The 22,701-nt window shown below is 43.2% G+C and overlaps 1 protein-coding gene across 1 annotated transcript in view; it reads left to right on the top strand.

Annotated features, from left to right (window-relative positions):
• Positions 1–2,067: 2,067 nt before the first annotated feature.
• Positions 2,068–22,701, top strand: part of ADAMTS19 (ADAM metallopeptidase with thrombospondin type 1 motif 19) — a gene marked incomplete at both ends in the record, with an annotated part of 195,179 nt that continues 174,545 nt past the window's right edge. The window contains 2 exons of the mRNA XM_084886566.1: positions 2,068–2,164; positions 2,707–3,347. Of these exons, the coding sequence (XP_084742692.1) occupies positions 2,068–2,164; positions 2,707–3,347 (738 nt within the window). The remainder of the gene's footprint in view (positions 2,165–2,706; positions 3,348–22,701) is intronic.

The following is a 22,701-nucleotide window of genomic DNA, read 5'->3' as shown; positions in this document are numbered from 1 at the left end:
TCTTGTTTTAAGGAATCACAAATGTATTCCAATAAATGCATACAATTTAATATGCATTCCTACAATTTTACGCTTATATTTTTGTTGTCATTGTTAAAATTATAGAAAAATTGAAGATATACCCTATGGAGGTGTTTCACTGAAACTAGCCTTTTGTCTTAATGACTTGCTGTATTTATTAAAAATAAACTGCCTCAGATCTCTTGCCTAGTCTAAAATCTGTATAATGGAGTCCCATAAAGAGAAGTGTGTAGGTTCCTAAGTAACTCAGATATTTCTTGAGAGTCAGGATACCCACACCCCCACATTTTAGATCTTTAGCAAGACAAGGTTTGGAGACAAAACACTCCTTACAAACACACCTAGAGGGTCTTGGTGTTTGTTTTTAAACTCTGGACCACTCAAACAAAGTATTCTAGGACCCTGCTTATTCAAACAATGGCTTTCCTTTGAAATAAGATCCTCTGCCTCCCTGAAAGGCATAGTGGTCACCTTTGACACAAGGAACAGAAGGTAAAACAACAAAGGATATGAAAAACCAACCTCAGTGCAGGCATTTAAAAAAAAAACCCTCACCGATTTGCATTAACTCTTATAGGTAGATGCCTGGCCTAGTTCAGAGGAAGCAAATGGCGGGTTAGATTAATCACCCTTGAGTCTGACTTGAAAGGTTTGATGTGGACAAGAAAAGAAGTGTGGAAAGGGGGTAGGCATTACGAAGAGCTTCAACAAAGAAGGCAATATTTAAGGATGAATTTTCCCCCAAAAGACAGAAATAGCAAAAATATATTTAATGTACATAAAAAAAGGCAAAATCATCTCACTTGGCCTGAGACTTTTAGAATACATTATTCAACATTGGTCCTCTTAATCTTACCCTCATTATGAGAGAGAGAGAGAGAGAGAGAGAGAGAGAGAGAGAGAGAGAGAGAGAAATTGATAGCACTGATTAACTGATTAATGGGAAGCCGGGAAGCCGGAAAGATAAGGCAGGATAAGGGGCTCTGAAATGTCAGGATGTCTGGATGTCTCCTGTCCTGGGAATCTTTGAAGCCACACGCCGTGACGAATGACATTATCTCCAGACTTAGAGAATTCCTAGAGACAAAGATGGGAAGAAAAAAAAATCAAAGGTCTTCGGTAAATGGGGCCCAGCTTTGTGCTTACATTTGCTCTAAAGTGTTGCTTTGTGTGTGATGTGCGGCGGGGAATTCGATCCGAGGAGGAGCCTGAGGAAGGAGGCGGGGTGGGGAGAGGGAGGCACTCCTACCTGCTCACACCTCCGCCGGGGTGGGGGGGCGGGCGCGGTGTGAGGATGCAAATCGGGGCCCCGAGCAGCCAATCAGGGGGCGGGTGAGGAAATTTGGGTCCCCACCCCGTCCCCACTGGGCGTGTGAGCACGTGTGTGGTGTTCGGGGACCTTTGTCCGGCAAAGTCACCCTTGGCGGGCCGCCTCGGTCCCTTTTTCTGGTGGGATTGGTTTGAAACTCTTCTCCAACATCCCACCTGGCACGCGGAGTCTCCCCCTCGTCCTCCCCCAAATCCTCTCCCGAGAGCCTGCAGGACTCTGGTCTCGGGGCGGAGGAGGCGTGTGCCCACCCTGCACCCCGGGCGGCTGGGACCGCGGCACCCACTCCGGCACCCACCCCGGGCAGCTCGGCGGCGCGGCTCGGACCCCGCGGCTCTCCAGCCCGCGCAGGGCAGTCCTCCCTCCGTCTCCGGGCTGCCCTGACCGCCTGGCGCTGGCCGGCCCTCTGCTGACTGTGGTCGGACCGGGGCTCCGGAGGAAACTCCTGCCGCGACCAGAACACAGAAAATATACTCATCACCTAATCCGCCAGGGAGCGGGGAGCCGCGGGCTGCGCGCTGCCTGCCCCCGCTCCTCCCCCCACCCCACCCCACCCGCCCGGGCTCGGGCAGCCTCTCGGAGTCACACAGCACCCCTCGCTCCCCCCGCCCCCCCCGCAGACAAAGGGCCCGGGCAAACTCGCCGCCCGGCCTCCTTGCGCTCCGGGAGGCGGCGGCGCCCGCGGTGCATCGCGCAGGGCGGCGCGCGGGGAGCGCGGGATGGGGCAGCGCGGCGGCGGGATGCGCCTGGCTGGCCTCTGCGGCGGCTGCTGCCTCCTGTACCAGCTGGCGGTCCTGGCGGGCGGCGTCGTCGCAGGTAAGTGCTGGCGGGACCCGTGGGAGCCCCTTTCCGGGGTCCCCAGCGGAGAGGGGACGCGCGCGGGTGGGCCGGCGGGGAGCGGGGCGGTGCAGCCGGTGCGCGGGGAGCGGGGCTCAGGGGCATCTGGGCGCGGAGGACAGACGGGGACGCGCTCCGGAGCCCGCACGGTTCCCCCGGCCTTTTAAAAACCACCCCGAGGGGGCTCGTTTTCCTCCCGGAGAGGAGGGGTGCTGGGGAAGGTGCGTGCACAGCACCTGGTGGAACACGGGGACGTCCGTGCACGGCTAGCTCTGCTCCGGCATGCACTGAAGGACACTGTCTAACGGTGCCCCCGTGGTCTTTGCACCTTTGCACCACCGAGGGCTGTCACTGCCCGTTCCCTCTCCCTCCCCCCGCCCTATATAGCACTTTTATTTTGAAAACGCTGGGGTCTGTAATCTGATCGCCAGGCTTCGGGCCCGCCGGAGCCCCCGGGGCTAGACGGGTGGTCTGCGAGCCGGGGCGCCGCGCGCTCAGCCCGCACCTCTGTCCGCCCGCAGGGCTGCAGCTCGGCCCGGACCGCGCCGCCGAGTGGGAGGTGGTGTTCCCCGCGCTGTGGCGGCGGGAGCCGGACGCCGCCGCGGGGGGCAGCGGGGGCAGCGCCGACCCGGGCTGGGGGCGCGGCGGCGGCGGCGCCTGGACGCAGGCGGCCGGCAGCTCCCGCGAGGTGCGCTCCGTGGCCCCGGCGCCCCCCGAGGAGCGGGCGGCGGAGGGCCCTTCGGAGCCCGGGCCCCGGCCCTCGCCGCCCCCCGGGGCCGAGGAGGACGAAGAGCTCGAGTCCCAGGAGCTGCCGCGGGGATCCGGCGGGGCTGCTGCCGCTGTGTCCCCGGGCGCCCCGGCCTCGTGGCAGCCGCCGCCGTCCCCGCTGCCGCCCCCGGCCCCGGCCCCGCACGCCGACCCGGAGGGCGAAGAGGTGCTGCTGCGGATCCCCGCCTTCTCCCGGGACCTCTACCTGCTGCTCCGGAGGGACGGCCGCTTCCTGGCGCCGCGCTTCGCCGTGGAGCAGCGGCCGAGCCCCGGCCCAGCCCCCACGCGGGCCCCGCGCCCGCCCGCGCCGCCCGACGCCGCCTGCTTCTACACCGGGGCGGTGCTGCGGCACCCCGGCTCCCTGGCCTCGTTCAGCACCTGCGGAGGTGGCCTGGTAAGCCGTCCCTCGCTGCCCCCCTCCCCATCCCCCTGGTGTTCCCTTCCCGCTCCCCCTCCTGTCCCCCTCCCTCTCCACCTCCTCTTCCTCCTCCCCTTTGCAGCCCAGCTGGTTCACCGCACCTCCCCCCTCCCCTGTGCTCCCCAACTTCCCCCGAGTCCCAGCCACCACCACCCAGAGGCCACACCGCTCACCTCCCGGCGCTTGGCCAGGGCAGCCAGCGGCCTGAGGGCTGGCCGGGTGGATCAGCAGCCTGCTCCCTGCAGAGGATGCCCTGCCTTAGCAAACTGCCTCCCTGTAACTGTCCCTGCTTCCCGCTCTGTTCTCCAAGGGAAGCCCACCACGTGGTATCTTTCAGGAGCCTGGGAGACAACCAATCTGTTCCCTCTGAGTCTCCTCTGTGCGCGTCCCCCCACCCCCCCATTTCCTCTGCCCTTACCTTATAGGAGTTTTCACGCCCTACCGCGACTCTGTAGAGCAGCTCTGAGCTGCACTCTGACAGCTGCCTCTGAGGCATGCACACCCGCCCCAGGCCGCCGCTGCTCAGGGTCCCCCCGAAGGACAGGGGCTGAGCGGGCCCCGCGGAAAGCCTGGGAGCTGCTGAGGAACGGATGACTTTGTAATCTAGTCAGTGTTCAAAGGGCTACGGTTCTGTGATGTAACGGTCTTTCCTTAGGTTAGTATTTTATCTGGCAGGAGTTCCTTTTCTTCTTCCCACTCCACGGGGAAAGGAAGGAGCAAGTGTGAGAGCCTTGCTCTGAGAGGCCTGGTGGAACTGGAGCGTGAAAGCCATTTGCTCTCTGTCTGTCTGAAAAATAGAGATCATCATTCGTTCCTCCCCCCTCGCCCTCTCCTTCTTGACGAAGGGTTAGGGATAATTGTTACCTCCTGTAGGTTAGCCTTCGCTTTGTGGTAAAGTATACATAAAGTTACCATTGTAACCATTTTAAAAAATATATTTATTTATTTATTTATTTATTTATTTATTTATTTATTTATTTTTTACAGAGAGGAAGAGAGAGGGATAGAGAGTTAGAAACATCAATTGGCTGCCTCTTGCACACCCCCCACTGGGGATGTGCCTCCAACCAAGGTACATGCCCTTGACCGGAATCGAACCTGGGACCTTTCAGTCCGAAGGCCAATGCTCTATCCAGTGAGCCACATTGGTTTTGGCCATTGTAACCATTTTTAGGCGTCCGCTTCAGGGGCATTTAGTACACTCACATTGTTGTACAGCCCTCATGACTATGGCCTTTACTGTTGGTTTAAAGCAAAACCCACACAATAATTGAAAATGCACAAGTGATTTGTGGCTTCCTTTTGTTGTTCCCAGTGAGCCATTGATGAAACCCACAAGGACTCATCTGAAAACAACCTGCCTATTTGGAGAAAAATCTAACAGTAATTATTTAATTTTTTTCAAAGTACTTAATCTTTGTGGATCTCATTTCCCTTATGTATAGCAGGAAATATCTGCACAATCAAAGCTACCTAAAGCCACGAAATGGAAAAAGACAGTTAAAAATTCAACCAGAATGAAACTGGAATTTTTTTTTTTTTTTTTTTTTTTTTTTTTTTTTTTACCTATACCCTCCTAAGGTCCCATAGGCAAAAGATGTAAATTACTGGACAGAGCTATATCTTACCAGAGGCTCATAATGATGAATATTCACATGTGAACATTTTTAGCCATGAGTGTAAAAAAAAAAAAAAAAAAAAAAAAAAAAAAAAAAAAAAAAACTGGCATGGAAAAAAATCACATGGAAAGCTTTTAAAAATGTTTTTTTGTGGAACTGATGTTTGACCACCTCAGGGGGCTAGCGGGGTAGGAGGGGGGACTTTTTGTGGGAATTTCATTGTCCACTAGTGTTCGGCCTGGGATTAAATAATTGCATCTAGAAAGGTCTTGGTGTGATGGAAGGGAAAGGGGATAAAGCATTTCACTGTGTTGAAATGTGGGCTTTTGGTCAGATTTTCCAAATGAGCTATACCTTCTCTCCATACTTAAGGGAGCAAAGTTAGAATTATGAGTAGGTTTTTTCATAGACTGAATAGGAGTTCGACATACCTCCCTGTTTATCATGTTGGACGTATACTCACTTTTCCTGTTAGCCACATATGTATATGTTCTGAACTGGGAAGCCTTTGTTATTGAGGAAAACTGACATTGCCAGCAATACAGTATAGCAGTCAGACTTTGAGTAAAAAAGTTAGGCAAATAGCCAAGAAGGGTGGGTTTGCTACTCCAGACTCTACCGTGCCAGCCCTTCCCCTTATGAGGTGGGTAATGAGAGAGGGAGCATACTTTGTTTTCTGAGCCCTAATATTGGCTCATTTTCAGGTGATCAACAAGTCCCCTACCTCTCTGGAATTCAGTTTTCATAAGTAAAATGAGACAATGGGATGATTTCATAAATAATTGGGTGATAGAATTAAAATTCCACTGGATGTCCAATGTATTCTCAGTCCCGTGTCAGGGGTGCACAGATCAGTAGAGGGACATCACATATAAGTAGATAGGGCATAGATCATCATGAGACAGTGACATACTGACATGATGAACAAAAAAGTATGCCTGAGGTCAAGTCCCCTTTGGGGAGTGAGATGAGGAAGGCTTCCCAGCATTTAATTGGATTTTTAAGCGTGGGAGAGACTTCCTCCTGGCAGAAGAGAACCGAAGAGTGTTTCAGACAGAGGGGAGAGACGGAGGGAGATGTGGAGGTGCACAGTGTATCAAGGGAATAGAAAATTGTTGCCCAGGATGAGGCCCGAAGGCTCCACAGGGGAAAGGCCCTGGAAAGCTGGTGAGCTCAGACCTCAAAAGCCTTGTGTGCTGAGGACAGGGTGCTCTGGTTCATGTGGATTAGCACTGGACTACATTTCTGCTCCTTTCTATGCCCAGAATCCTGAGATCCCGGAATCCTGACTTGAGGAGTCATGCTGCTGTCTTTCTATGAGGTTGAATGATTTGTTAATGTAACCGCCTTTAATTGGCAATAAATAGGTTTTTCTTCCCAGTTAGCAAAGATTTCAGGTGGTCAGTGGCACGTTAACGATCACTAAGTATACCTTCCCTTCCCTCCCTGAACTCCTCAGCACCTTTGGTTGCTGCAATCATCATCTGTCCAGTATTGCGAAGTGGTGGACATTTATGAGATGGGTCATTCAGTCTCCAGTGACCAGTCTGGCTGGTGCTGGGAAGGGAAAAGTGCTAGAACGAAGTTGGATTCAGGGCCAGGTGCCGGCTTTTCAAAGTTCTTAATCTTTCTGGGTCTCATTTTCCCCATTTATAAAATGGATAAATTGTGTTTTATCCCTAGCAATGGACATATAAAGTGTTCTTACTATTTCCGTTTCTCCTTATTTGTCTCTAATATTGAATAACAATCTGATTTGAGGCATATGTTTGATGTAAAGGGCACACAAATATAGTACTAAAGCAATTAAACACTTATTGAACAACTCCTTCGAGCAAGGTATTGTGTGGATACACAGAATCCAAAAAGGAGATGAAGAAGTCTTGGTAGGTTACAAGGAGCTCACAGCAGCAGGGCCCACCAGTCACAGATGTCAGCAAAAAATAGAGCAGGTTGAGATATGTATAAATGCAGGGATGCCCCAAGTGCTGTGATGGTACTGTATTGTCCATCTCTCTTCATTTCCACAGCATTGTAAGATATCTAATTTTTAGTGGATATGCAATAACAATCACTAGATAAAACATAACACATGCATCACTTTATTATGTTTTAAATAAATAATCTCTATTAAAATACAAAAAAGAAACAAATAAAATTCCATGAAAAAGTGCAACAATTATAGTTCCACAAAGTTAACACAATACTGACATACACACGCACGCTTGTGCGTGCGCACACACACAGACACACACACACACACACACTCTAAGCACTGGGCCATGGTATACTAATCAGGACATACCTTGCCTATGGTTCTCTTAACATGGACTGCTGAAATGCTTATCAGTTATATTTAGATTATTTTTCCAGGATGATAAAAAGCGACTCCTAAAACTTTACTTAAATTTAGTTTTACACAGTAGTCATTTTGATGAGTTCTGAATCAAAATGCAGCATTGTATAAATTACGATTTTTAAAAAAAATTTTGCCATTTAATCCCTTACTTGAAATAACATATTTGATGCCATGGCAAATGTTGAATAACTTAAATATTTGGAGGTACCTGTTTTGGAAAAGGTACTTTATCAAGTACTAGCATGAAAGCAGGAGGGGAGGGTGTCGGGGCAGGGATGGGGAAAGGAAGCACACAACTAGATCAGGGTTAGGAGCGGAATCAGCATCCACATGGAAACAGTAAGATAGCAGACTAACCTCACACGTCTACCTTCTTTGTTTGATCCAAATCTTAGGAATGACAGAAAATCTATTCCAAATAAATCTAAAGCAGTATTATAAAAGAATGCCATCGGTGCATCAAACATTTTGAATATCTCTTGAAAGACTGAAGCAGTTTGGACTGGATTAATGGAAAACACATATGGATGTTAGGAAGCATCTGTGAATGGTGGGCGCTGTGCCAGAGGAGCTGCTGCACAGGCAGTGGGCAGAGGGGGCCCTAGAACGGCTCCTTGACTTTCTCTGATTTCCAGTTCTGCCAACAAGTGGAGGCCAAATGCGTGTCCCTGAGCAAGAGCACAAAGAATAGAGACAGAGCTTTCCCAGGCATGTGGGTGAGTCCAGAGGATAAAGAGTCTTCTACTCTCCAAAGATGAACTATTGGTTCCCTGGACCCAGGAGAAGGTCCCACCTGTCTTACCAAATAACTGGGAGAGAGCTGGGTAAGTGAACTAGTCAACAGATAAGTGAGCAGCAAAACCAAAAAGGGATGAGCTGACACCAAGAATACCTTCTAAAAAAAACGAACCATATAAAAGAGAACCCTCAAACTCTGGTTAATTATTAAGCAACAACATGAACAGAATAAAATAAAACACTTTCACAGATGATTAAAAGTGGATATATATTTATGGAAAAATATGCTTAAAGAAAACAACAGCTTCTATTTGGAAAAAATGATTAGATACAATGAAACTAATTTTTTTGATCATTATAATTAAAAAACTTCATATATAAACTAATCAGTCAGTTTGTGATCTAGAAGATCAAGCCCAGAAATTATCCCAGAATATATTATAAGGGATAAAAGGATACAGAATATGAAAGAAAAGTTGTGAGCCAAAATTGTAGATCTAGATAATCCAAATTTTTCTAATAGGAGTTCATTTTTAAAATAAGTTACAGGATAGAATTTTTAAAATGCATGAAATGCACCCTAAACATTTAATTCTAATTTAAATCACCAAAGTGTATATTCATCTGCCAACCTTTGGATATAAGGCCAGATACTACGTACTCCTTTAAGTGTAGGTCACATAACTGGTGTTCCAGGTGAGCCTTACCAGCTGTGCACCAAACCAATTTCCAATGTAGGTTTCTGTATTTGGGATAAAAGTTAAAGAGAAATGCAAGGCAATTTATGTGTAGAATCCTGGACTTAAAAATAAATTGAATCGTTTTTCCCCTTCATTTATTTTTTATTAAATATACTAAAGGCCCAGGCACGAATTCATATATGGGAGGGGTCTAGCCCCCTGCCCCCCATTGAGGGGGGGGAGATAATGGAGGTGGGAAAGATAGTGGTTGTGCTGGGCACCTCTCCTGGACACTTGGCTGATGGTCTAGAGTCGGACCATCACAGAGCAGTTTTTCTCCTGATCACTCGTCATTCAGGTTCCTGATCTATGACAGCTAGAGAGTGTTCACTTAGAATCACTGAAGGTCACATTTCAGTGATCTGGGTGGGAGAGGCTGGTAGGGGGACGGGCCGCAGGCTATTGGTGGCCGGCCCTGCCCCAGATTGGGCTGGCTGGCTGCTGCAGTGGGTGTCATAGCCACTGGTAGTTCTGGTCGTTCTGCCGTTTGGTTGCTAGGCTTTTATATATATATAGATAGATAGATTGGAATAACATTGGTTAATAGATTATATATGTTTCAGGTGTACAACTTTATAGTAAGCATATGTATACTCTATTATGTGCTTAGCACCCAAGGTCTAGTCTTCTGTCACCATATATTTGATACTCTGTTTAATCTCTTTGTTCTCCCACCACTTCTCTTTCCTTCTGGTAATCATCAAAAACTACTGTCTTTTGTTTATTTGTTTCTTTTTGTTTTATACCCCACATAAGAGTGATTGCATATGTTTCTTGTCCTTTTCCTTGACTCATTTTACTTAGCATAAGTAAATACTCTCAAAACCTACCCATGTTGACGCAAATGGCAGTAATTCATCTTTTTAATGGCTAAGTACTATTCCATTGTAGATATGTGTCACATCCTTATCTAATCATCTGCTGAGGGATACTTAAGTTGTTTCTCTGTCTTGGCTATTGTGAAATGCCACAGTGAACATAAGGATACATATATATTTATGAGTAAGTGATTCAAAACCAGTTTTCAAATATTTTATAGTTGTTTCATCCCAAATGAAATATCTATCTATCTATCATCTATCTATCTAACTTTAGCAACTTATCTGTCTCAAGTTTTCCAGGAAATCTTCCTGGAAACAAGCACACCTTTTGCAGAGTTTACTGGCTGCTAATATTAGTGTCTGATTAAATTATGTAATTGCAAAATGTTGTGCATACATCTGTTCAAACAAATATAGCTGATTCTTGGTAAACATGCAGGCCTACTGGTGGGAATAATTGTGTATAGCAAGACAAGGTAGCAATCTACAAACTGAGCACTTACGTTACTTCAATGTAATTTTATTTACTTACTAGAGGCCTGGTGCATGAATTTGTGCATGGGTTGGGTCTCTCAGGTTGGCCTGTGGAGATTGGGCCCCTGCTCATGCCTCCAGCCTCACAACCCTGCAGCCCTGCCAGGCACCCCAGCTTGGCCTGGTGCTGCCCCCTCACCTGCTCCAACATCCTGCCTGTGGGACAGTTGATCAGGGGCTGGACCCCCGCACATCCTCTCAGCACCTGGGAACTGGGTGGCAGCCCTGCCCCCACCACCACTGCTGGTCACCATCTGTGGGATGATTGGCAAGGTGATTGGGCCCCCTGTTCACACCCACCTTGACCTGGTGATGCCCACTTACCTGCTCCACCATTCTGCTGCAGTCCCGCTCTTGTCTGGGCCCATCAGGACCAGCAGCACCTCCACTGCATTGCCAATGCCCGCCATGTTCTGTGCCACCCCCTGGTGGTCAGCGCACATCATAGCAAGCAGTCAAACTCCCAGTCTTCTGGTCGAACTACCGGAAGGGACAATCAGCGTATTAGGCTTTTATTATATAGGATTTTTGTGTTATGGTAAGCTGAGATCTTTTCATATTTTTATTCTAATTTCCTTTACTGTAAACTTTCATATTCCCTACTCATCTTTTCCATTAAGTTTTTGGTCCTTTTCAAATTACAAAGCTCTATTTTTTTCAATTTTAATATTACTTTATTTCCATTTCAGTTGACATTCAATATTATGTTATTTTCAGATATACAGCACAGTATTTGACAGTTACATAATTAAAAAGTGATTCCTCCCCATAAGTTAGTACTCACCTGGCACCATACATAGTTATTGCAATATTATTGACTACATTCCTTATGCTGTACTTAAATTCCTGTGACAATTTGTGACGGTCAATTTGTACTTCTTAATCCCTTCACCTTTTTCACCCAGTCCTTCAATCCCCCATTCCTCTAGCACCTGTCAGTCTGTTCTCTGCATCTGTGAGTCTGTGTGTTTTATTTTGTTTTTTAGATTTCATATAAGTTATCTGTGGATATTGAACCAACTTTGCATCCCAGGAATAAATCCCACTTGATCAAGATGTATAATTTTTTAAATGTATTACTGAGATCAGTTTGCTAATATTTTGTTGATGTTTGCATTTGTGTTCATCAGGGACATTGGCCTGTAATTTTTTCTTGACTTTCTTTTTTGTCCCTGAGGGGGTGCACTGCTCCCCAGAGGCACTGGAATATCAGACAATGCTTGGCGTGGGGAGAGCAAGCTCTTATTCGTCTCTTTGGTCCAAAAATTCATTAATATGCATTTCTTGGATAGAGGACATATTGGATGTTAATTTATAAGAGCAGATACCTTTTTAGCCAAAAGGTTGAGATGCGATGGTCTATAATTTTCTTCTCTTTTCTTTCTCTCCTCTCCTCTCCTCTCCTCTCCTCCCCTCCCCTCCCCTCCCCTCCCCTCCCCTCCCCTCCCCTCCCCTCCCCTCCCCTCCCCTCCCCCCTCCCCTCCCCCCTCCCCTCCCCCCCCCTCCCCTCCCCTCCCCTCCCCTCCCCTCCCCTCCCCTTCTTCTCTTCTCTTCTCTTCTCTTCTCTTCTCTTCTCTTCTCTTCTCTTCTCTTCTCTTCTCTTCTCTTCTCTTCTCTTCTCTTCTCTTCTCTTCTCTTCTCTTCTCTTCTCTTCTCTCTTCTTCCTCAGGCTTTGGGATTAGGATAATGCTGGCATCGTAAAATGAAGCTGGGAGACTTCCTTCCTGTTCAGTTTTTGGAACAGTCTGACTGTTCCAGGCTGGCTGCCACCGACACAGCCTCTGGCCGAGTGGGAGTTGGGGAGGACAGGGCCTCAGGGAGTCAGAAGGGTGGGGCTAGCGGAGCTCACCAGACCAATGCCCTGTAGGGGAAGTTTTTAAGCCAGGGAAGATGGTGCCAGTGGGCTGTACAATAGGAAGATTCACCGCAGGGGCATTAGAGGTTATCCCTTCAGCCCTCGCCCTGAAGCCACAGAGCTGTCTGTCCCTGTGTGACTGATACCCCCTGAGCAGCCGTCCCTCTGCTGGTGCCAGGGGGAGTGCCTGAGGTAGTCTAGTCTGTGAGTTGTCCTTTTCAGAGGGAGCCTGAATTCCCAGCAACCTTCAGTCTTACCCAGGCATGGATGGAATCCCCATTGAATTTCACTGCCGGATGTTATGTGGGCTTCTCTTCCTGGTTCTTGTGCCATGGGCTGGGGAACCTAGTGTAGGGTTCAGGGAGGACCTTGGCAGCTGAACTATCCCTCTGGGGTCTCAACTGACACACCTGGGTGTGGAGCCAACCCATTTTGTGTTTCTGACCCTCCAGTCTCGCTGTAGTTTCTTCTTTATGCTCTTAGTTATAGGACTTACGTTGAGCTACTCTTTTTTTAAATTGATTTTTAGAGTGGGAGAGAGAAAGGGAAGGAAGGAGGGAGGGAGGGAGGGAGAGAGGGGAAGGGAGGGAGGGAGAGAGGGAGAGAGGGATAGAGGAAGAGAGGAAGAGAGGGAGAGGGAGAGGGGGAGAGAGAGAGAGAGAGAGAGAGAGAGAGAGAGAGAGAGAGAGAGAGAGAGAGAGATTGATTTTGATTTGTTTTTCCACTTTATGCATTCCTTGGTTGATTCTTGTATTTGTCCTGACCTGGGGATTGAACCTGCAACCTTGGCATATTAGACAATGCTCTAACTCGCTGAGCTACCCAGCCAGGGTTTCAGTTACTTTCAGATGGTTCTGTAGGTTGATTGTTCTGTGATTTAGTTGTGTTTTCGATGTGGACATGGGAGGAGAAGAGTTGAGCTTCCACTTACTTGGCTGTCTTGAACTCCTATCCCCCAGGAAATTATTTAAGAAAATCTTCAAATATTTGTTATGCAACATTAAAACAGCACATTTTTACTGTGCTCTCACACAATTGAATGTGTTTTTTTTTTTTTTTTTTCCTTAATTGAAATTATATTTTTACCCCAGATGGTCTTAAGGTCTTTATGTTTGCAAAATAAAGAGTAATCAGAGGCATTGCAGGTTCCTGATAGATGGGAAGGATGCTAAGTTGGGGATGTAATCTGACATACTTTGAGGCCGTGGGAGAACCAGTGGTCTGTCTTGGATTATGATTGGGGTGGGGGGAGGGGATGTTCCTGAAAGGAAGCTTTAAGATTCCCCGAGCCAAGTGAGGATCATAATTTGATGCAGAGTGCATTCAGGGTGCAGCCATGGTGAGCACATCATCTTGTCTCCAGCTCATCTTTATTCTGATGCCAAGTGCTAGACTGAGAGAAGTGAGAAAATGGGAACTCAGCCATTTCAATGCTCCCAGATATTTGAGCAGAATTATTGCATGGCGGTGTGGGGAGGCCCCTGGGGATGAGATAGACTGGGCCTTGCCTTTTCCAGCAGGAGAAAATGGATTTCATTTCATAATTAATGTGCATAAATATGCAATAAATTATTAACTTTTTTAGGCTTTAGCTCAGATAATTAGGGGATGGGATTGATCAACCCAGATCAATTTTGGCATTATTAAGCAGCTTCTGTTTGCTTATTGCTTTCCATTAAATAAAATGAGATCTAAACATATTTTTTTTTTCTTCACAAGCACTTAAAGATGTTTTGCCTCAGATTTTTATTTCAGCCCTCTTGCCTCTGCCAGGCTTCACCTAAACCACAGGACCATCTTCTGCAGAGAGCCCATATCATTAGTAACTTGTTCATGCTTTTGATGCCCTGTTTCTGAGAATCTGGTGTGCAAACTCTTAACCAAAGTCATGCAGTGGGGGTGAGGCAGAGGAAGGTGGTGTGTCTGCATTTAAAACTGGGATTTCAGGGTGTACCTCAAACCTAAGAAATATATTTAGAATCCAAGGTAATTCCAGTGCAAACTGGAATTTGAGGGCAGCCACTCTAGTGGCTTGGAAAACTCCAGAGCTCATGATATTCAGTGGCTAGATTCGTATTCACCAAACTTTATATACCCTAGGTGTTTTGAATGGATTTTAATACTATTTTTTTTTTAACTCCAATGATAGTAAAGTTGGATACTTTGTCTTTATTTTTCACCTCCTCCCAGGAACCCTATTAGATTTCATTGAGCTACAAAGAATTTTATGAATTTCAAGTGATTATTTAACAGGCTTTACAGTACCTATGAACTAGTTGGGAGATAATGTGATAGGGCCTTAATGCCAGTATGAATGTTTTTGAAGCAAATAGAGCAGATTATTTCAAACTGTTACCCACTGTTTTGTGGGTAATGTAGCAGGAGAATGAGAGTATTATATTATTAGATGTTTCACAATAGTTACTCTAATAAGATGAAGTTGTTGAAAAGTAAAGGAGGAAACATACCTTTAGGTTGAAAGGGGCCTACCATACTACCAAGTTCAGATATGGATAAATGAAGATGGAAGCACATTATAGAGGGATCTTAGAATATCAGTAAACTCTTTGTGAGAGATTGTCTACGCTGACTGGCAGTGCAGTGTGGTCAGGTTAAGAAGACCTTGGACATGCATAAGAATTAAATGGTAAGCTTACTCAAATGGCAGAAATAAAATAATGTGTTTTATCTCCTCATTCACATCCTAAGAATTTTTATATCAAGCCCTGACTTGTGTGGATCATTTGGTTAGGCTTTGTCCCACGTACAGAAAGGTGGTTGGTTCTATTCTTGGTCAGGGCACATGCCTGAGTTGTGGGCTCAATTGCCGGTAGGGGGTGTGCAGGAGACAGCTAATTGATGTTACACTCTCACATAGATGCTTTTCTCTTCTCCCTTTTTCACTATAAGTCAATAAACTATTCTTTTAACAGCCAAAAAAAAAATAAATAAAATAAAAAAATAACATGCTACGAGGAGTGGCCAGGCAAATAATTATATTAGCTAATCTAATTAGTGCAAATTGTCTCTGTTATAATTTGGATTTAAATGTATGTAATAGCAACAAAAATGTGATAGACATATCTCCATTACTAAAGCATTATATTACCAGCAAATATTTAGTGTTCAGTTCATAGTCAGTTGACAGAGGAATTTATGTGTATTTAGCATAAGGTCTTTGTGTTATCTGATTCTGATTATGTGCTTGAAGATAAATATAACTTCAAAATGCTATTAAAAATAGGAAGTGGAAGTAATTTATTATGGAAATAACAATTATGTGTAAATATAATTAACAAAGTAATGTCTGAGTAACTTATTGTGGACATATCTGTCTTTTTATAAATATAATTATTTTATCTACTAATATGGATAATTTCTGTGTCTCAAGAACTCTTAATTAGAATTGTGGTTAATAATGTTTTAAAAGTACTGAATTTAGTAACTTAAGATTAAAGTTCCTACTTAAAAAACTTTTCAAGTAGAAACTAATTATTTCTCATTAGTAAGGTAGATTCATGAATATTTTGAGCTGACTTTCCAATATAACATATTTTAAAAGATAGTGTGAATGCCTTTTTTTCTAGTATCTTTCTTCTGGTATGATTTACATGCCATAAGATTCACCCACATTTATAAATCAGTGGTTTTTAGTACATTTACAAAATTTAAAGTATTTCCATCATCCCACAGGGCTTCTTTATTCCCATCTGCAGACATCCAGTTCCAAGCAACCATTAATCTTTCTCTCTCTGTAGATTTGCCTTTACATCTTATGTCAATGAAATTACATACAATTTGGTCTCACTTCTTAAACTTAGTGTAATGTTTTTTGAGGTTCATCCATGTGGTAGCATGTGTCAGTAGTTTAGTTTATTTCCTTGCTGAGGAATAAATCATTATTTGGATAGACCACATTTTATTTACCCATTCATCAGTTGATGGACTTTTGGATTGTTTGCACATTTTGGCTGTGATGACTAACGCTAACATGAGCATTTGTGTACAAGTCTTGTGTAGAGAGATTTTTATTTTATTTCTGTTGGGTACATACGTAGGAATGGAATTGCTAGATCATATTGTAAATTTATGTTTAATATCTTACAAAGCTGCCAAATTCGTCTCCAAAGTACTAAGCCATTTTAAATTCCCATCAACAATGTGTTAGGATGACAGTTTCTCCTATTTTAACTCTTCTTGTGATTGGTTAGTGGTAGCTTGTGGTTTTAATTTACATTTTTCTAGTTACTAATTATCTTGAGCATCTTTTCATGTGCCATTTCATAGCCACTGCTATATCATCTTTGGTGAAATATCTGCTCACATCTTTTGGCTGTTTTAAATTAGTGTTTTTTTTGGTCTTCCTACTCTGGAGTTCTTAGAGTTCTCCATATATTCTGGATGTAAATATTTTATCAGACACACGGCTTACTAATGTTTCTTCCAGTCTGTCGGTTTCTATTCATTTACTTAATGGTGTCTTCTAAAGCCAATTAAAAACACACACAGTGAAAATAACCCAGTTTATCAATTTTTCTCTTTTACTGAATGTGTTTTTGGTGTTGTATCCAAGAACTTTGTCTTAATTCAAAGTCACAGACATTCTCTTACATTTTCTTCCATAATTCCATTCTTACATTCAGGCCTATGATTAATTTTAAGTTACTTTTTGTATATGGCATGAGATAAGAGTCTAAATTAATCTCTTTGCATATATGTATCCAGTTTTTTCTCAGCATCATTTGAAAAGATCATCCTGTCCTCATGAAATACCATCCATAGAACTTTTGTGAAAACTTAATTAACCATAAAGGTAAATTTACTTTTAAACTATTAAAAGTGTACTTTTGATCTGTATGTATCTCCTTATGTCAATACTGTACTGTCTTGATTTATGTAGCTTTATAATATGCTTTACATGCAGGAAATTTAAGTTCTTCAACTTTGATTTTCTTCTTTGAAACTGTTTTAGCTCTTCTGGATCCTTTGTATTTCTATATAAACTTTAGATTGTCAATATCTCCAAAGAGCCTGTAGGGACTTTAATAGGGATTGTATTTAAAGATTAATTTTGGAAGAGTTTCCATCTTAAACAATATAAAATGTTATTATTATTATTATTTTTTTTTTTAGCTTTCTGGAAATAATGATCACTAGAGCAATCATTAAGGGATATCTATGAATACCCCATTGATTAAAATGAACAAAATTAGCTACTGTAGTTCATTTATATACTAGTTTATAAAAAAAACAGAGAACAGCTGGAACTGGTTTGGCTCAGTGGATAGAGCCTCGACCTGTGGACTAAGGGGTCCCAGGTTCCATTCCGGTCAAGGGCATGTATCTTGGTTGCGGGCCGCATATCCCAGTGGGAGGTGTGTGGGAGGCAGCTGATCGATGTTTCTCTCTCATCGGTTTCTAACTCTCTATCCCTCTCTCTTCCTCTCTGTGAAAAATCAATAAAATATATTAAAAAACAAAAAACAACAACAAAAAAAACAACAGCAACTGCAACTACCAGAGACCAGAACAAGCAGAGACCAGAACACCATGGCCCCTGGCCCAGGCTGGCCCTGCCCTCAGGGAGCAGTTAGGGGTGCCCCTAGGCAATGTGATAGGGTGCGAGTTTGATGGAGGGAAGTAAAGAAATGGGGGGAAAGTCTTAAGGGTCTGCGGGGATGGGATGGTTGGCCCAGAGTAGGTTTGGCTGTGCTGGGGAAGGAAGAGGCAGATCCGATTGGAAAAGCACAGTACCTTTCTCGTTGCAAACCAGGACTGTGCCAGCAGTGGCCTGAATGGGCGGTTGTTTCATGAGTGTGCTTGGGACAGGCATCTTCATGGCAATGGCGCTCCCAAAATTTCACTGATTCCGCGTAGTGAACAGCTATCAACTTCAAAAAACAGAGAAATCTACTCCAACTAGAGGCCCTGAACATGGCAAGGCTACTGACGGAAACATCACTTAAGGAGGAGCTAAAAAAACCGGAAGTAAGGGACCAGAGGATTGTGGGATTGCGGAGGACACCTGGGCACCTACCGCTGGAACATGAGCCTGTTATTGCGCATGTGCATAGTCAGCTCTATAGCCCTCAGTCTCTCGGTATTTGGATGTGACTTCTGGAGGGAAATTATTTCAGTTGAGGTTTGCTGTTCTCTTGCGGTGAGGAAGATCAGAATTAAAGGTTTCGTTTGTTACCTTGGTTTGAAGCGGAGGAAAATGGGATTCTGACGAATAAGAAACTTTGGAGAGAGTGCAGGGCAGTCTGTTGAGAGCTCAGAAATAGAGTTTAATTGAGATAGAAATCTTGCTAATAGCCCATGATGCCTGAAATCTGAGAACTCTACTTTTAGATTTTCCAGTTCAAGTTTTTGGAGACTGCCTATTAAAACATTTCCTGGTTGGAAAGTGTTTGTATAGAAGCTCATAAGTATTAAGTATTTGCTGTGTTTACCATGCTTAGCTCTCTCTGAGGAATATGGAATAATGTTAAATGCCTCATGTTCTCCAGAAGTTCGATTTTTAAATAGAAAAAATAGAAATATTAAAAATAAAAAAGAAGAAGCTTGAGTTTCAGGGGCAAAATCAGGCAGGCAGGTGAGCAGTTAGAGGCGATCAGGCAGACAGGCAGAGCAGTTAGGGGTGATCAAGCAGGCAGGTGAATGGTTAGGAGCCAGTGGTCCCAGGAGAATTGCAAGAGGGTACAGGCTGGGCTGAGGGAACCCACCCCCCCATGCAAGGATTTTGTGCACTAGGCCTCTAGTATTATAATGTTTACAATGGACTAGACTTAAAATTCATAAAGGATTTATAAAAACAAGTAATCAAAGCTATTCATTTGATGGTATACAAATAAGGTATACAGAAATAGGAAGTCATACAATTAGTAGTGTCTTTGTAGGATTAGGGCATGAATTCAAGTATAAGTTCAATATTGTTTCATATATCCCACTGCTGTGAAAAAGACCAAAGTTGTTAGGATAACGGGTCACATCAAATAAACAATATATACAAAATAGCCAACAGCATATAACTCAACCTTGGCAGGAAGTCGATTTTCGTTGTAAACAGTCAGGGTTATTCTGAAAATATAGACCTCTATCCACATTATTTTGTGTGTTCGCTCAAATAGAACCAAGCATTCCTTTATTAAAAGCCAAAGCAATATATTCTTTGGTAATCTGAGTTTAGGCTATAGGAATCATGACTGAAAAAATAGTAAGGTGAAATAAAGGCCCTTAGTTAACCAGTTAGGTATCTATATATATAAAAACTTAAGCGACCATTTCGATTAGACGACCTGCCAGTAGCTATGACGAGCACTAACCACCAGGGGCAGATGCTCAATGCAGGATCTGCCCCCTCGTGGTCAGTGTACTCCCACAGCTAACTTCCCGAGGCCGGCCAACCTCTGGCGGTTCCTCCTCCCAGCCGGCTAGCTCCTGTCATCCCCAATTGCTGGCCACGCCAAGGGACCCCCACCCATGCAGGAATTCATGCACTGGGCCTCTAGTTAATTTAGTAATGATATAAAGGAGCCTAGTAAAGGATAGAAATACTGTATTCAGTTTATTCTAATAGATTTTTTTTTTTTTTTTTTTTTTTTACATTTTACATACGGCTGTTCCATAACACATATCTTAGAATCGATGGATTTTGATGTGAAAGCAATGTGGACTTGGTGTCATTTTTAGGAAGTGAATATTTATGAAGGCCTAGTTGTAACTGTTGTCCTGGAAATTTTGGCTTAGGAAGGAACAGGAAGTGTGATACCTGAATGGTTCTATTTAAATTTTTGGTTTCAAATTATGTATGGAGCTATACAGAGAAAAGCTTTATAGTTAAAAAAAAAATTTTTTTTAAATTGATATCAGAGAGAAAGAGATCAGGAGAGAGAGATAGAAACATCAATGATGAAAGAGAATCATTAATTGGCTGCCTCCTGCATGCCCCACACTGGGGATCGAGCCCACAACCGGAGCATGTGCCCTGACCGGGAATCCAACCCTGACCTCCTGGCTCATAGGGCGATGCTCAGTCATTGAGCCACACTAGCTGGGCTATAGCCTTTTTATTTTTATTTTTTTATTTTATTTTTTTTTATGTGCTTAAAAATCTACTGCTTGAGTTGTCTCTAGGTCAGGATTAAACCATTTTCAACTGTGTAAATCTTATATTAAAACTGAGCTTCAAGGGGTAAAATGATGACCCAGTAATTTTATTAGGAGGGATGTTTTGGATCAGAGGAAAACAGACAGGACATACATACAAATGTCACTTGAAAGTTGGGACCACATCTTGTTGGTAATATGGTAAACTAAAGAAATATATTTTATTAGTATTTAATTCCCATGATTATTTATTTTGCATTTTCAGTTTCTATAGTTCCTACTCCTTGTCAGGCCCCAAGAGTTGACATAATCTGTATGAACTGACACAACCTTCCTATGAAGGAGGCAGTGTCATGAGGTGGCCAGTGGGTGGAAGGATAAAAGAGAAGTGAATTCATGGATGTATATTTAGAGTATGTTTTAAGCTTAAGAATATGGAAACCTCTTATTTCTGCTTGAAATGCCTTTGGAACAACATGCTAAAGCACCCTGGGGGATAGCCCAGCAGTGCACATTACCGTGGTTTAAAAGGTCTCCAAAGCCTTTGCCTATCGTTAGCTCAGTTGTAGTATTTTAGTAAGTGTTCTAATAGCTTGGCTGCTCTTGCCCTTGGCCATGGGATCGCCACAAGGGCACCGTGTCCAATTTTGGGGTGCTTGGTCACTTGATCTTACGTGTTCCAAACCTATTACTAACTCACCATAGGCTTGTAAGAGACTGCATCAGACTGTACATTACAACTGCACCGTCAACTGCACCCTGGTCTTTCCTGCATTTCTTTCCATTACCTCTCCCTCTAGGAGACATACACATTCAGTCCTGTGTTCGGTGCTTCCAGATTCTCTTACTTTGGCAATTCTGGATTTCAATTAATTATAGTCTTGGAGAGTTAAAAAAATAATACAAGGGAAAGAGAAAACAGTGGAGGAACACTGTAATAATATATCGATAAATGGTTATCACCATGATAACAACATAGTTTTAAAATACCTTCCAGTTTATAACCTACATTTACAAAATCTTTGGTTATAGTTTGTCTACACATTTTTAGAAAGTAAGTGACTTACTCAAACATGTGTTTACATCTTTAAAAACTTACGTGTAAATCTAGGTTTTTTTTTTGTTTTTTTTTTAACGGAATTATGTTTTAAGGGTACTCTAAGATGTATTTATGTAAGGGAAACGTATAGTAATTTTTTTTGGTAAATAAATAATAACCCCTAATTTAGTATCACTTTCTTAGTACAAATTAGTTTGGAAATGCCTTTATGTTTTACCTTTTAATAATTTAGGATTTTTTAAATACATTTTAAAGTATTCAGAAACTTTACATATGAAAAATAAGAATAGTTTCCTATGCGCTGGCAGTGGTAAGTAGTAGATTATAAGAAACATCCCTGAAAAAAGGAAAGGCGATAGAGTCTTTCACTAATAATATTTACAGGGGCAGGAAGTTTCACCCCCACCTTTTTCTTTATCAAACCAGTGTCCAAATGTACCACAGTTCGCTTATTTTTGATCTACTCACCTACTTGGATGCTTTCATATCTTGGCTATTGTAAATAATGCTGCAATGAACATAAGGGTGCATATATTGTTTTGAATTAATGCTTTGGGTTTCTTTGGGTATATTCTCAGAAGTGGGGTTGCTGGGTCATAAGGCAGTTCTATTTTTAATTTTTTCAACATTGGCTGCACCAACTAACAGTGCATGGTGGTTTCCTTTTCTCCACATCCTTGCCAACACTTGTTGTGTGATGATTTATTGATGCTAGCCACTCTGACAGGTGTGAGGTGAATCTCATTGTGCTTTTATCTTGCATTTCTCTAATGATTAATGATGTTGAGCACCTTCCCATGTGTTTGTTTGCCATCTGTATGTCCTCTTTGGAGAAATGTCTATTCAGGGTCTCATCCCATTTTTAAATTGGATTGTGTGTTTTGTTTTGTTTTTGTATTATATAAGTCCTTTATATATTTTGGATATTAACCCCTTATCAGATGTATCATTGGCAAATATGTTATCCCATTCAAGGGGTTGTCTTTTCATTTTGTTGATAGTTTCCTTTGCTGTGCAAAAACTTTTTAATTTAATGTAGTCCCATTTTTCTTTCTTCGTTTCCCTTGGCTGAGGCAATATACCAAAAAGAATATTGCTATGAGAAATGCCTGAGAGTTTACTGCCTATGTTTTCTTCTAGGATTTTTATGGTTTCGAGTCTGATGTTTAAATCTTTAGTCCACTTTGTGTTTATTTTTGTGTTTGGTGTTATAAGATGATCTAGTTTCATTTTTTTTTTTTTTTGCACATATCTGTCCAATTTTCCCAACATTCTTTATTGAATAGAGTATCTTTAGACCATTGTATATTTTTACCTCCTTTGTCAAATATTAATTGACTATAAAAGTGTGGGTTTATTTCTGGGCTCTCTATCTGTTCTATTGATCCATATGTCTCAGGGCTTAAATAGCAAGTTGGTAAAAATGACAGTGTATTTCAATGATAAAATTTAAACTTAAAGTTTTAAGTTATATATATTAATTTATTTAAAAACT

Source organism: Pipistrellus hanaki (genome assembly GCF_964339955.1).
Source record: "Pipistrellus hanaki genome assembly, chromosome: 5".
In the NCBI taxonomy this organism is placed as follows: Eukaryota; Metazoa; Chordata; class Mammalia; order Chiroptera; family Vespertilionidae; genus Pipistrellus; species Pipistrellus hanaki.
The sequence above is the reverse complement of the archived record's forward strand: the minus strand, read 5'-3'. Positions and strand labels throughout refer to the sequence as shown.